The sequence below is a fragment of the Coffea arabica genome, chromosome 8c (genome assembly GCF_036785885.1).
Source record: "Coffea arabica cultivar ET-39 chromosome 8c, Coffea Arabica ET-39 HiFi, whole genome shotgun sequence".
In the NCBI taxonomy this organism is placed as follows: Eukaryota; Viridiplantae; Streptophyta; class Magnoliopsida; order Gentianales; family Rubiaceae; genus Coffea; species Coffea arabica.
This window is the reverse complement of record NC_092325.1, coordinates 525,828-540,957: the sequence shown is the minus strand read 5'-3', so window position 1 is coordinate 540,957 and position 15,130 is coordinate 525,828. Positions and strand designations below refer to the sequence as shown.

The window sequence follows — 15,130 nt, the reverse complement described above, 5'->3', positions numbered from 1 at the left end:
AGCATACTTAAAGAAATCATTGCTAGTGAAATTTTGGTTCTTGCAAGTCAAATTCGTGAATTTATATTGATTCCAAGGACATCATCATGAGGTCTTCACCTTGACCAATCAATCAATTGTGATTTATGAGAAAATTGTGCGAAATATCACTAAACTATTGCGAGGTGCTGGTTTTGATCACTAAACAATTTTGTTAACCAAAAATATCACTGAACTAGTAAATTTGTACCGTTTTGATCACTCCGTGTACTTATGTCGTTAGGAGAGACGAAAAGTAACTTTTTGATGGGCAATTTCATCTGCACAGCTTTTTTCTTGAAGCTCTCCAACATAAATTGCTCTCAAATGTGTCAGATAACTCGTAAGTTCAATATGAATATGTTACTACCAGAATATCAATGACAATCTTGTAGGAGGGCATCTTAGCATAACTAGGAAATTAGTTAATATCAATGACAAGATATCGATTCCCAGACCGACTATCCCTGATTACGTCAAAGTTGAAGAGATGCAAGCTCAAGGCATTCCTCAAGGCCTTAGCCAAATGGGTAAGGAAACTCATCGGAGGCATTTGGGCGGTGGCCTCCTCCTCCATCACATCCTCCTGCTGCTGCTCATCATTGTTCTTAGAAGACGAAGAAGAAGAGGCGGCGGCGGTGGTGAGATTTGAAATTTAGGAATAGGTCAACAAATTGCGGTGGGAGGCCTTTAATCTTCCCAATGGTTTGTCATCATCGTCATCCATGAGGATGTTCGGTAAAGACCTCCGTTTGACACATTGCACGTAGTCCCCAACAACATAGACTTTGAAGACGACGCCGCCGTGGTTCACAAACTTCTGCAGTACAAATGGTATCTCTTCCTCTAATTGCTTCAATCCTTGCTGATTGAAGACCAAGGACATCTGGTGAGAGCTGGCAATGCCATCGGTGAGCAAGGGCTTCGCGATCACCGAAAACTCGAGAGGGCTAGGCAATCCCTGTCCTCGGAGATATTGGGAATCTGGAACCAATACCTAGTGAGGGATTCCGAAAAAGTAAGAAGAAGAAGAGGAAGAGTCAGATTCGTCAGAGTGGAATTCGATTGGTTCCCGTATGTGTAAGTCGTTGGACTGGAACTTATGCCTAACCGGAGCTTGGACTATTTTATCTTCGGTCCGATTTTCTTTCTCTAATCTTTAGGAGAATTAAAGATGGCTTACAAAAATAACAAAGAATCCACTGATATTCACATCCTGCCTGTAGATCAGAGTAGAAAAAAGTTGCTTGCTTGGAAAAATCACTTTGAAATTGCCTTGGGAATATCAAGAGGACTTCCTTATCTTCACCAAGACTCCAGATTAAGAATTATCCATAGGGATCTCAAGGCTAGCAACGTTTTGCTACATAGTGAGTTGAACCCAAAAATTTCTAACTTCGACATTGCTAAAAGTTTTGGAGGAGATCAGACAGAAGGCAAGACAATAACGGTGATAGAAACATAGTAAGCACTGACAACCACTTGCCTTGGATTTGTGAAGTGGCAATTTGTTTTGACTTAAAAAACGAGTGGCTGGAATGACCAAAACGGTATAAATAGACGAAATTATCCCTCAAAAAGTTACTTTCCGTTTCTCCTAATGGCATAAATAGACGGAATGACTACAACGGTATAAATTTACTAGTTCAGTGACATTTTTTGCTAATAAAAAAGTTTAATGACCAAAATCAGCACCTCACAATGGTTTAGTGACATTTCGCTCAATTTGCTCGTGATTTATTGTATAATTTAGGATATATAGTAAAGCATCTCTTTCTCGACATGGGTTACAATCATGAAACATCAGTTTTTGAGTTAGTTGCAATGATATACAACAATTAACATGCTAATTTAGAGGAATAAATGCCTCACAAAAGTACTAAAACATCTTAATCCACTCAATTCAAGAAAACAATTAAAAGTAATGAAGTACATACTTTAAATTTGCAGCCAAATAGTTTTAAGTAGATAGTTAAACATATTGGCAAATCAAATGAAGTGAAAAAATTGCCTAAATGGAATCGTTTGAAAATTTCCATAACTAATAGTTAAAACAACAAAAGAAGTAAATGCAATTTATAAATGAAAAAATTTATAATGATAAACTTATTTTAAACCACAAATAACAATTAACAAATGTGATCTCCTTCCTATCAAGGCTGTCTAACATGGACAATTGAATTGAAATACTAAAAAATTATCGCACATACAACCTACAAGATTACAAATTTCTTACAACGAAAAAGTAAATTGGTTAACGAAAACATATCTATTGAGAAAAGGTGTTGCAAAATAGGGAAGAGAAGTAACTAATGTAGAAACATCTGAATTCAATAGGCTGCATGATTGTGGTGTAACAAAACTGTAAGTAAATGAAATGAATTTGAACATGGGGTTTACTATGGTAACGGATAAGAAACTAAACTTATCTACTAATTGGCATTAATTGTCTTACATCTATATATCACAAGTTTGTAAATAATTGATGAGAAAGGTTTTAGGAAATTAAAAGATTTGGATGTTAATACAATTAAATGATTAGAAGGGTTTTGATGTAATTCCACTAAAACACAAGTTGAATTCAGTTGTTCCCATGTTCAATCAGATGTTGAACACTGTCAAACTTGCCCCTAACTTGAAATGTATGAAAGGACATTTAAGTAATTACAACAAAATCAAAATAGCCATGATGACTTATATTCAATACTTCAATAAAATAACCCCACCCTTGCGGTTGAAATCCAAAAATCATTTTTACCCTAAACTCATTCTTATATAGTATAAAAATATAAGGAATAATATAAGAATATAAGGATATAAAGGGAGAGACAGGAGTTTGGGATAAATATTTTTTTATCACTTTATATACTTTCAACTTTATTCTTATGAGAAAATCAGTTATTATTTTACAATTTAAACACAAATTGCTAAAATAACTATCTATATAACTATTTCTAATCATAACTAGTTTAAATGCATAGTGATAAAATGACTGTCTCAAAATATTGTAACTACCTGCGTAACCATCACATTATGGACAAAAAAAAAGGTTAAAATACCCCATTTTACTTCAGTAATGAAAATTTTATGTAAAATTAATTTGCAAAAGGGGAAAAAAAAAAGAAGTTGGTCTGAAATGCACCGTTAGCACTAGCACTAGTAGTTGAGCGCCACTTGGTTGGTTGCCATCCCATTGCAAACTTAAAAATGATCTCATCTTATTGGTAGTCATCTGTAACTTTCCACCAAAGCGCAAAATAGTACTCACCAAGTGTGGGAGCAGGGAGGAGAGGAGAGGAGAGGGGGATGCTTCTGGACAACGAAAAGTGGTAGTGATGATGCGGTTAAATGAATCCCGTGCAAAAGCGGTCAGTGTGAATTTGGTTCTCCATCCCTTTCCGCAACTTCAAGTTACACTCCTCCCTCAAGCCCCACAATATATGCTTCCTTATCTTGAGAGGTTTGATATTCTTTCGGGGAAAATCCTGGTCCAGACTCAAAAGTAAATAATACCAATGTTAAAAATGCAAAGCGGTAGTAGTAGAAGTTTGGACCTTGGAGAGAGAGAGATCCTGAACATCATCGGATATTGAGGCCAGGTACAAGAAACCATGGCCACCTTTTCACCCAATTCAACTGCTTCTTTCCCTCGCCATTTCGCCGACAACAAGGTACCCCCCTTCATTTGTTTTTCCGGGTTTTTTCCCCCACCCCCCCCCCCCCCCCCCCCCCCAATTTTTGTCATTTCCCCAGGTGTTTATCGTTCATACATAATTGTTTCTGAAAGGCGGAAATGAAAAATATTCAACCTTTCCTCATTATTAGGATATTTATATTGTCAAGATGATGGTATTTGTAATTACTGTTTGGTTTTACGAGAGTTTATTGGCGTAAGATTGTCCTTGGTCAGGGTTCCACTTAAAGAATTATAATCTGAAATTGGCTCCTCAAGTTTAAAATTTTTTCCCCGTCTTTTGATAGCGAAGGCGAGGGCTCTATTTTGACGTCAAGAACTTGTATATTTGAGGTCGGATGGAAACTTGATGGATTAAGGGATTGGGGGAGTGTTATTATACTCGGGGTTTTCAGTGGATGCTTGAAAGTTGGAAGCTTTCTTTTTTACTGAATATTTGGAGTTCTAAAGCTGGTTTGCGACTTCTTTCTTGAGTTGAACTTGTTTAGTTTAGTAGGATGTATTTACACTCTCAGCTGAAGGAACGCCTAAGTAGCCAAGGAAATTAGTTTGCGGATCAGCTTATGCTTCGCATTGGTCAAATTTTTTTAGAGAGCATTAAGGATAGGAGTGTCTTCAGTAGCCTGTAATAGAATCCGGGGATAAGCCTTGGATTGAGAGAGTCACCAGCAGAGGTCAACGCTGGACATTTTAGAGGGATTGATGGGACAAGCCTTCAGAGTTTCCTAGAGAAACTGTTGGCGATGTGTTTTTAACGCTGGCATATCAGCATCAGTTATAACTAATGGTTGAAAAAGTTGGAGAGGATTCCTGCTACTCCTTGTTGACAAAGAAAAGGACAACAGATTTGAGCCACTTTTTTAGTATGTGGTCATAGATGGAATGATTCTTGCTGCTCGTTGACTGATGGAGTAGAAATAGCTGGCATTGTTTCAAAATGTCTTCTTGTTTCTTCCATTCTGAAATCAGACTATCAGTTTCTTTCCTTTTATCGATAGCTAAACAAAGGTGCTTTCTATCTTTTGATTGCCTGTTGGATATTGATTTTTTCATACTTATTTTCTTCACAGAGATTGTCAAATTAGTCTTGATTTATGCTCTTTAATCTGTTTTGTGTTTACTTTCTTGTCTAACACTATGATCAGTTCTGTTCTAAGAGTTTGCTTTGAAGGCAATTTGCCATTTTATGATGTCACATCCAGCAACTGGGAGACATAATGATTAAGCTCTTTTTCTTTATTGTCTTTGAATTGTGCTTTCAAACCATCTTATTTTTGATGTGTTTGGATGTTCTTTGCAGATATGCTATCTTAGGCAAGAAGGGAAACAGACGAGAATGAGTTTTCTGGAGGCAAGCAACAGAAAATGCCAAGTTTTATGGGTTGTCAGGTCAGTCTTGGATAACCAGAAGCCAAGCATCCATGGAAATGGAGCAACTGAGTCCACAAGGATTCTTTTGGAAAGACTGTTTGCGCAGACCCAGAAACTGGAAGAACAAATTGGTAGAGATCCTCATCTTCCTGAGATTGCTGAACTGGGCTTAAGCCTTGGAAAGCTGGAGTCTGATATGCAAGCTGCCCTTGCAGCGTTACAGAAGAAGGAAGAAGATCTACGGGATGCAGAGAAGAATGTTTTCTTGGAGTTAAATGAAGTAAACCGTGCAAAGGAGGAGTTGGAGCGGCGAGAGGAAGAAATAGCAGCTGCTAGTTCTAGGAAGGAAAGACTAGAAGAAGAGCTGAGGCAGGCTAATCTTGTCTTAGCTTCCCAAGCAATGGTAATTGAGGATCTTAAGCTTTGTCTTAGGGAGAGGGATCAGCAAATTTTCTCTGCTCAGTCTGCTCTCTCTTTGAAAGAAGATGAAATAAGTAAAATGAGCAATGATTTGATCAGAAAGAGTGAGGAAGTTGCCAATGCTGAATCAGAATTTAGATCAAAGGCGCAGCTTCTGAATGAAGCAAATGAAGTTGTGAGAAGACAAGAGGTTGAACTTCTAGAGCTCCGAAGATCAATTCAAGCGAAAGAAGAGGAACTAGAGTTCATAATGACTTTGCAGCAAACTGAACAGGAAAAACTAAGAGTCATGGAGGACAGTCTAAATAAACAGACTACAGATTGGCTTGTCGCACAGGAAGAATTGAAGAAGCTAGAGAAGGAGCTTTCTAAGCATAGTGGGGAAGCAAACGAAACTCTGGAGGACTTTAGGAGAGTTAGGAAGCTACTTACTGATGTGAGGTCTGAATTAGTTATGTCTCAGGAAGCTTTTGCTTTGTCTAGACAAAGAATAGAAGAACAGGAACAGCTTTTACAAGAGAAGCTTGTCGAAGTTGATGCACAAAGGAAAAGTGTGTTATCTTACATGACGAGTTTGAAGGATGCCACAGTAGAAGTAGAAAGTGAGAGAGTAAAACTGAGAGTTACTGAGGCTCGAAACAAGGAGCTTGAAAGAGAATTAGCCATGGAGAAAGAGCTCGTCACAGAGTTACAGAAGGAGCTAAATAAGGAGAGATCTTCTCTAGAACAGGCGCTTATGGACATGGCATTTCTTAAAGAGGAACTAGACTGTAGAAACATTGAATTCGTAGAAACAGAGAATCTTCTTCATATCAAGGAGTCAGAATTAGTCAATGCTAGATTAGAGATCCAACATTTAGAATCGGAGCTGATTTCTCTCCAGACCTTGCTGGAAGGAAAAGATTCAGAGCTCGTAAGTGCACAGAAGATGTTTGCAGTAGTAAATCAAGAGATAGCTGAGCTGAAAATGCTGATGAAAAATAGAGATGACCAACTTATGGAGGCTACAAGTGCGCTGAAGGAGAAAGAGGATAATGTTCAGACAATACAACATGAATTAGATAGTACCAAGCAGAAATTTTCTGAAGCTGAATCAGTTTTGGCAAAGATTGTTCAGCTCACTAATGACCTTGGAGATGAACAGTGTGGCAGATTGCTTAAGGAGACTGATCGCAAGCTATCATCTCATCTGTTTGATCAATCGGGTGATAACTTTGACTGGAAAAAAAAGCAGCTTGAAACTGAACTGAAACTGACCAGAGAAAGCCTGAAAGCGAAAGAAATGGAAGTTCTTGCTGCACAGAGGGTTCTAGCAATTAAAGACGAAGAGCTCAAACTGGTTTTGAGTAAATTGGACAACAAAAACATGGAACTAATGCAAATGAAGGAAGAGATGAATCGAGATGGCGCTGAACTGAGGCAACTGTATGCTTTGGCACAAGAAAGAATTGGTGAAAAGAGTATAGGAGACCTGGCAATTGAGAAACTCCAACTGGAGGCAGCTCAGCTGGAAGTTGAAGCTGCAACTAGTGCGCTCCAGAAACTCAGTGAGATGAGCAGAGATCTTCTAAATAAGGCTAGTCTGAGCATTGATGCTGATTTTGATATCAGTATCGTGCCTCATAGTAGCTCCTCTGACAACAGGGATAACATTGATGAAAGTGGGTGTCTTGCTAAAGTTAAAACTGAAGTTGCAAACCTTTCAGCTTTGACTGAGCAGCTTCTTAAAGAGGCTGGTGTTAAATAAGGCTAGTCTGAGCACTGTTACTGATTTTGATATCAGTATCGTGCCTCATAGTAGCTCTTCTGACAACAGGATAACATTGACAAAAGTGGTTATCTTGGTAAAGTTAAAACTGAGGTGGGAAACCTTTCAACTTTGACTGAGCGGCTTCTTAAAGAGGCTGGTGTAATAGGTGAGTAAAATAGCAAAGGTAGCTTGTGCGTTTGGTGACCAACATCTATGTAGATATCTAACAATTGCTTGGTATACTTTCTTATAGGTTGAGAGTATACTTTCCTAGATTTTTGACAGGGAAATTCATATTTGGCTTGTATGGTGTGATGATGGCATTCAATTTTCTCCTGTTATTTATGGCTAAGGATTCTGTAACAGTCATTGATGTCTTAATTGTTCTTATTTATCTGATGAAGTATGATATCTTCTCAGTTATAAACTTGGTGATAGCAAAGGATTTTGTAGAGTGAATGCAGTCCTTTTGTGGGTCTTTGAGTTGTACAATATGCCCATGAACACAACTTGTGTTGCAATACGTTATCCTATCAGCTTGATGGATTTCCTGGAGAAACAATCCATGAATTGTACAATAAAACATCCCAGCTAAGCTGGCCATTAATGATCTCTGTTGCTTTACATTAAATCCAAAATGCTTATCACGACTAGTGCAGATCCAGTTATCAGTTTCTAAACTTTGCAATTGACAGGTTACAGATAAGCACTCTTGAAATTGATATTACCCTTGCGCATTTGAGAACAAGAATTTCTTTGGTTCTGGCGTTACTGGGCAGATTAAATCTGCAGCAATCCGAGAAAGATGACACCAGAAACAATCGGTGTTCCAGGCTGACGATCAGTGTTTAAACTGTCTTGCTATTGACACTGATAAGCAGACACTTTCTTAACTCGTCTGAGCATCAAGCAACCATACTAGCAGTCAGATGCTATGGTATCAACACAGAAAGGCAAGGATCATACCATACAATACCGCAGCAAGTATCAATCAGTTTTATATGTAGATCACAACATGCAGACCCATAAGAAGGATATAGAACGGGTAGAAAAGCTCTGTTCTGTTCACTATGTTACGAGGTAGCAAAATTAACCGGGATTTCACAAGGAAAAGAGACTTGGGAGGTTATAAAAGGAATAAAGGACCAAAAGCTGTGTATTACAAAGGAACCTCGGTGAATTTCTGCAGTTTCAAGCACAATGAAATACCATAAACAACCAGAAGGCGTTAGCTAATATGGACAAGAACTAACAAGAAAAAAAGGCAGCAATAGTTCCAACCACCAAACATATATTTACAACAATCATGTATACAGGATTTGTTTTTGCAAATATAAGCAAGGTTGTGCTTTGAATTCCCTAAGCAAAGGTTACAAATCTGTGGAGTCTTTTCTGGAAAGGGCAAGACTTGCTTGGGCAAGCTGACTAAAGCATGAGAACTACCAAGATGTAGGTGCGCTGACACCTTCCCTGAAGATGATGTTTGCCACTTGGGGTGGAAGCCAGCCCGTGTTGCCAGCAGTGTGGCCTTCCAAAGATTGAGCTTCACCTGGTATGACATTAGTCCGTCCCTTCCTTATCTTTGACCTGCTAATCTTTTTGCCAACAAAAAGGCCCAGCTTCATAGCAGTAAATAGACCCAAAGCAATCAGAAGTGGCCGGACTGCCCAGTGAAAATCCTCAAGGTGCTGATACTTTTTCACCACTCCAGGAGAAGTGCTAAAAGAAACACTTTGAACTTCAGCTGGATCAGCTAAAAAGCTGCTATTTTCATCACCAAATGTCAACCTACCAGGAAACCTAACAACAAGGCACCCATTTGGTAAGACTTGACAAATTCTCCCAGTTGTCCACTCACCACCTCTTTTTCGGGGCCATTCAAATCGAGGATTAAATGTATCAGACTTCAGCCTAACAAATTGCCCAACACAGTAAGTTTCTGCCATCTGGAGCTCTGAATATCTTCCCTTCCAAAGTGTCTCCATTCCTATAAATCCGGCAGCTACACTTCCATCACGGTTGATTAGATGAAGGATACCTACTGGTGAATGTTTCTTTCCTTCAGCCTTCAATCGCACCCAATCTCCAGCAGCAAATCCATAACTTACACGTTCCAGTGTAGATCCATTAACTCTTAAGGGGTCATGAATGCCATGTACCCTAACTAAAACATATCCATTTTGGTCACTGTTGGGGTCCAAACCTACTACAGTACCCTCAGGCACCTCCATATTTTCAGGTTTGCACGAGTCTGGTGGTTTTCTTGATCGAACCATGTCACCCACTTGCAGGCAATCCTTCGAGAGAAACCACTCGCTGTAGCCAGTAGAACTTGATTTCTCTGTAATCTTTCTACCCCCAGGATCAATCCAATTTCCATCTTGGAAAACTGCATTCTGCGAGCTGTAAATGGGGAAGCAAAATTGAACAAGCAAATATAAGGACCATTTTCTTCTGAAGTACACACAGGATATTTGTGGGAAATAGACGTAAGCACGTAGTCAACACAAGAAGTCATACTATTAAACAGTTATGATCTCCTATAACAAAGAGAAATTTTAATTAGCAAAAAGATGCATTTTTTAAGGCAAGTAATCAGCAAGCTAATACTTGATATTCAACCAGAATTAAAACTGACGCTCACAGCAATAACATGCATGGCACATAATAGTCTGAGAGCAATGTCAATCTGCCACAAAGTCCAGGAAAAGCATCTGATCTAGTCAATACAGACCTACTGATAGGAAATACTAAGACCTGAAAAGTTGTCCTGAAGACAATAGCACCTGCATTCAGAATGTCTCACTTTCAAGTCCAGAATGACTTCCAATACATCAATGAAAAGTTCACTCGAGTCCTCCATTGACAGGAAAACTGATGACCAATATTAGGAATTTTAATAATTCTTTAATTCTCTGTATTCGGCTTCCAAAACTAGATTAATTTATTCAGTCTTAAAACAGAAAGCCCAATGCTTGGTTATTTGTTACCATAATCATCACAGTGACGTGACCTGAGATACTACAGATAATATGCCTGCCTAATTTTCTAAAACTTGGGGTGGCAGTGGCCAGGTTTAGTCTATGGATGTCTTAAACTCATTTATGATGCGCGAATCAGACTGACAATTACTATAGAATTCTACTATCTTCAATTAAATTTAGACATATGAACAAAAATGTAAAGAGACAACAGAATAAGAAGAGACAATATACAAAGTCTGAAAATCCAAGGCCTGCAATATGGCAAAAGCCCTGAACTTTTCAATTTTCATATGACTCTCAACTGCATATAAGTGCTTAGAGAATCTCCCGTCCAAGGGCATTAAAAGAAACAAAAAAGTAAGAGAAAAAAATATCGTTTTCAAATTAATGTGGTAATTTAACGTAATACAATTTGTTGTCAGTCATAGGAATGTATAAACTTAACCAGCTTTCCAGCCACAGAAGCCCAGCAAAAAGACATCCTTTGATCGACGAATCCATGTCATCCATGAAATTGCTCTTTTGCCCCACAAGCTTGTAGGGCTCATATAGTTCAGGGGATTAAGCAAGATTGGTTTAGAAATTGCTTCTTATCCTGTGTTTGGCGATAACCCTAGTATCTCAATTAAAGCTTCTATGCCATATACGTAGGATAAAACAATCCCCCAGGAAATAATTTTCTGGGGAACATATGGAATCTAGTTTTTTGTTTCTAATTTTTCAATGAGATGAGACAGTAGGAGTGGTTTTATGTACCTTGTACCATTATGCTAAAATTTACTCAGAAAATGTTGCATCAGATGAAGTTTGTTTGAGGTAAAACATTTGGTTAGATCCATCCAAAAGTTGGTTTGCAAGGACCAATATCTTTTGGTATTATCCTTTTTTTTGCCTGAGATAGAACATAAGCAAGCCTTACGACCATGTATAAAAGTACAGATTAGGCCACCTAAGTTTCACACTTTCTCTGATAATATTACAGCTCTCAGATGATGTCTGCTCCTAATTTATATAGTTATTAAATTAAACATCACTCCCAATCTGCCTATATGTAGCCCATGCAATTGCTGCCGATCACTTGGTTTTGGCAGTCTTCAAATGCATTACAATTAAACACGCCTCAAGAAACAGATTCTTGTGCTACATATTAAACACATGAGAGATTGCTTCCCATAAAAATAAATAGGAGAAATACCTTTTGAATGCATTCAGTATGTCTTCCATTAGAGGACGACTCCTCAAATCATACTCAAAACAACCACTAATGATATTCTGAACAGAAGGAGGAAGACCAACAGGAATATGTGGTTTTTCTTGCCTTCTCACAACAGATCTGTAAATTTCATCAACTGATTTACCACTCCAAGGTTGCACACCAGTCAACATCTCCACGATGCTGCATGCAAATCCCCATGAGTCAGTCTCAAATGATATTGGACCTCTAACTTCTGGCTGCCACTGCTCAGGTGCCATGTAGTTTGGAGTACCAAGTCTTCGAGTCATCTCCAAACTCAGCAATGGAATTCCAAGCAGTACATAAGGAATTCCAACATCGCCTAGTATAGCATGGTTATTTTCGTTCAGTAGAAAATTGAAAGGTTTAAGGTTGAGAATTAGGATCTCTTTTGAATGCAGCTCCATTAATCCATGTGCCAGATCAGTTCCATACCTGTGCAATAACAACAAAAACACATGACAATTTCTATTTGACAGGTTACCAGTTATCAAAGGAAAAGAAGTCCATAACAGCTGACTTTTCCACATAATACCAAGTATATGTCACCTTAAAACATCATGCAGTGAGAGCTTTCCACCTTTACAGTGGGACATCTTATCACCAATCGAGCCTTCGTAGAACTTCATAACAATGCATAACTGGAAGAACACGTGTAGATTATCAGTAAATTCAGAAAAACTTCTGGCCACTAACTCTAAACTGGAACATCAATATTACCTTTCCACTTATCATAGAGAGACCTTGCATCCTACAAACAGATTCTAATTCTTGACACTTGGAGAACAAATCATCCAACTTATGCAATACAACATTAATGGCATCTTCTTTTATTGGATGCAGCATCTTAACAGCAACCTCATGATACTCTTCGTATTCTTCAGTTGCTTGATGACGAGTTGCTAACCAAACGTCACCAAAGGGACCCCTTCCAATTCTATGTCGAAGCTTAATCTTTGAAGGATCAATCCATGGGCTAATCTGACTGGATGATGCAATGACAGTTATGAGTTGATCAGAATCATCTCCAACAAGCTCAAAGTCAAAGGATGATGTCACTTGACTAGCAGCAATCTTTCCAGCCATCCCCTATAACCAACAAATATTTATATATATCTCTTTCAGCTGATATTGAACCCAAAATTCTGGTTCTTTTCGTCCTCATGTACAAAACAAAAGTAAGATACATATGAGGTAAGAGAACCCAAAACTGTATTCACTATTCAGACAGAGTGACAGACCCACTAACAGGGGGTTGTTTCATTCATTCTAAATGCAGGTAAGACTTTATACCAGTTCATGACATGGGCACCGTCAAACTGACATTTTTACTAGTAAAAGTTAACAGATGCTGAAATTTCGATTGTTTTGATTTTCTTTAGCAGTGGGTTGCATAACTCATCTATTACAATGATTTGTTTCAGCTATCAAGCTCAAAGTTCTAAATCCAAGCCACAACTTGACTGCTAATGGAGGCAACAAATCACGATCACAAAATCCTCTTTGTTTACGCCTTTAAAAAAAATCAAACAGATGGTTCACACCCTATAATTTTAACCCTACAACGAAAATAAATATCAAGACTAAAAATATCAACTTCTCATCAAGTTAAAAACAAGAAGGAAAAAAACTCCCCAGAAACCATAACAAACTAAAATTTACAACTTTATACTGTTTACCAAAAGCCTGTGATTAAAGTTCGTTCCTTTTCACAATCATCCTCAGCAACGTACATCAAGTCACAAATTAGCCCAAAAAAAAAAAAAAAAACACATACAAGGCTTACTTGTACGGTGAAGTAGTAGAATTTGCAACTGAAAATGAAGGGGCCAAAGGTGAAATTTCGACGAATTAAGTGAAGGGTTGAGAGAGCATCAGCCAAGAATGATCACAGCATCATCTGGGGCTGTTAAAAGAACAAAACCCAAAAAGAAAAAAAGGTCCCCAATGTTAATAAATATTCTACTAAAGAAAAAAAAAATTATTCTGACTAAAGAGAGAGAGGAGAAACGAGAAATAAAGAGACCTATTGTTTGAGTGCCCAAGTTAGAGAGTATAAATATCACCATCAGTATATTTAAAAAATGAGTAGAATTTGTTAAAGAAATTAGTTAAGTCCTCATTAGTAGCACTACAATTTAGAAGAAGATGAAGAAGAAGAAAAATTAGGAAACGTGTGAAGGCGTCACCTTTGGGAAGGGGAGTGTATTGGTGTCACCACCAGAGTTATGCTGTTTCGGACCGTATACGTCGTTTATACTCTTAGAATTACGTTACTTTCTTGTATTTATACTTATGCTATTTTTTTTTTCTCTCCCAACAAATTTCTTTGCAGAGAAAACATCCAACTAGAATAGTTTATTGTAAAGAAAAAAAACTAAGTAGTTTTCTTTGGTCCCCTTAACATTTGTCACATATGCTAGGTCCTTGTCGAACTTGTCAAATTTTGAGTATTCCTTCGAATATTCAAACCTTTTATATTTGTTCTGAATTCTTTGTATTTTAAGAAGCAAAGAAGTGAAAAGAAAATTTGAATTCAAAATCTATAATTCTTTGAATGTCGAGATATTATAATTTAGTATTGTGCAAATTATACTGCATAAAAATTAAATAAACCAAAGTGAATTATTAGCTACGAAATGTGACAAAAAAAAAAAAAAAACAACGAGGTTAGCGATATTATTTATAAGATAAGCAAACTAGTACCCAAAAAAAAAATGGTACTATATGTCTTTGACCTTGAAATAGTGAATGGTTGCAAATTGAATTGGGTATTTTGGCAATTCATATGATTTCCTTCTTTGTCGGTAAAAATAATTTGCAGTAACTGAATAATAATTAATTCCTTGACATATAACAAAAAAAAAAGGGCGTCTGAATTTTTTGTACGTGCATGCATAAATGGAACAACATAAATTGCATCAAAGTCTTGAACAAAAAATGTGACAAGAAAATATTAAGAGAGTGAGCTAAACTAGTGGTGAAGTTAAAGAAACATGATAAGATTTGAAGGGCGTAAAAGTAAATAGAAACTGAAAGTTCAGACCAACAGGCCCAGTTAGTTTTTACCGTTCTGCTGGCTAGATTTTGCCAATGAAATAAATTAAAAGCTGGCATTGGGTGGAGGACTGCACGTAGAACTGTAAATAAGTTGAATCGAATCGAGTATCTCATGTTTGTCATACAAATTATTAATCATTCTAAAAAATAATTAAAACACTAAGTGACTAAATTCTATTATTCATTAACTATATAACTAATATTAACATAAAAATAATAAATTATATCCTCCAAATATAAAAGTCTAGCCATAAAATTAACCCTAAAATTTGTCAAATGATAATAATGCCCATGTTCGCGAACGTTCGTTAAAACTCTCGAACATGCTCATATTTGCTCGATTATTAATCGAACAAAAAAATGTATTCGAACTCGATTCGTTTAAAGTTTCGAACGAGTCTTTCACGAACACGAACGTGTCAAAATGAACCGAGCTACCAAACAGTTCGGTTCGTTTAACAGCTCTAACTTCACAGTAAATTACATTATGTTTCTTGCAATAGCTAATTCTTTCAATAAAAAAAAAAAAAGCAAATTCTAGTCACCGATGCTATCCACATATTTATTTATTTTTTGAATAAATGTTTGTTTGTGGCTTT

General features: G+C 37.3%; 2 protein-coding genes and 1 pseudogene across 6 annotated transcripts; 1 reads left to right on the top strand and 2 right to left on the bottom strand.

Annotated features, from left to right (window-relative positions):
- Positions 1-367: 367 nt before the first annotated feature.
- Positions 368-1,422, bottom strand: LOC113707035 (inositol-tetrakisphosphate 1-kinase 1-like; annotated as a pseudogene).
- Positions 1,423-3,299: 1,877 nt separating this feature from the next.
- LOC113707218 (uncharacterized) lies at positions 3,300-7,622 on the top strand. Its single transcript, XM_027229431.2, has 2 exons — positions 3,300-3,689; positions 5,013-7,622. Exons 1-2 carry the CDS (start codon positions 3,630-3,632, stop codon positions 7,248-7,250), a joined length of 2,298 nt encoding a protein of 765 aa, XP_027085232.1. The 5' UTR covers positions 3,300-3,629; the 3' UTR covers positions 7,251-7,622.
- Positions 7,623-8,524: 902 nt separating this feature from the next.
- LOC113707142 (protein KINASE OF THE OUTER CHLOROPLAST MEMBRANE 1) lies at positions 8,525-13,769 on the bottom strand. Of its 5 annotated transcripts, none has more exons than XM_027229308.2 (6): positions 13,661-13,769; positions 13,258-13,377; positions 12,192-12,560; positions 12,021-12,112; positions 11,433-11,906; positions 8,525-9,656 (listed from the first exon to the last, which is right to left on the bottom strand). In XM_027229308.2, exons 3-6 carry the CDS (start codon positions 12,555-12,557, stop codon positions 8,693-8,695), a joined length of 1,896 nt encoding a protein of 631 aa, XP_027085109.2. In that variant the 5' UTR covers positions 12,558-12,560; positions 13,258-13,377; positions 13,661-13,769; the 3' UTR covers positions 8,525-8,692. The 5 variants fall into 5 exon arrangements, with proteins under 5 accessions (XP_027085109.2, XP_027085107.2, XP_071919547.1 ...); XM_027229306.2 differs by lacking the exon at positions 13,661-13,769 and adding an exon at positions 13,498-13,639; XM_072063446.1 differs by lacking the exon at positions 13,258-13,377 and having other exon boundaries at positions 13,661-13,758.
- Positions 13,770-15,130: the final 1,361 nt, after the last annotated feature.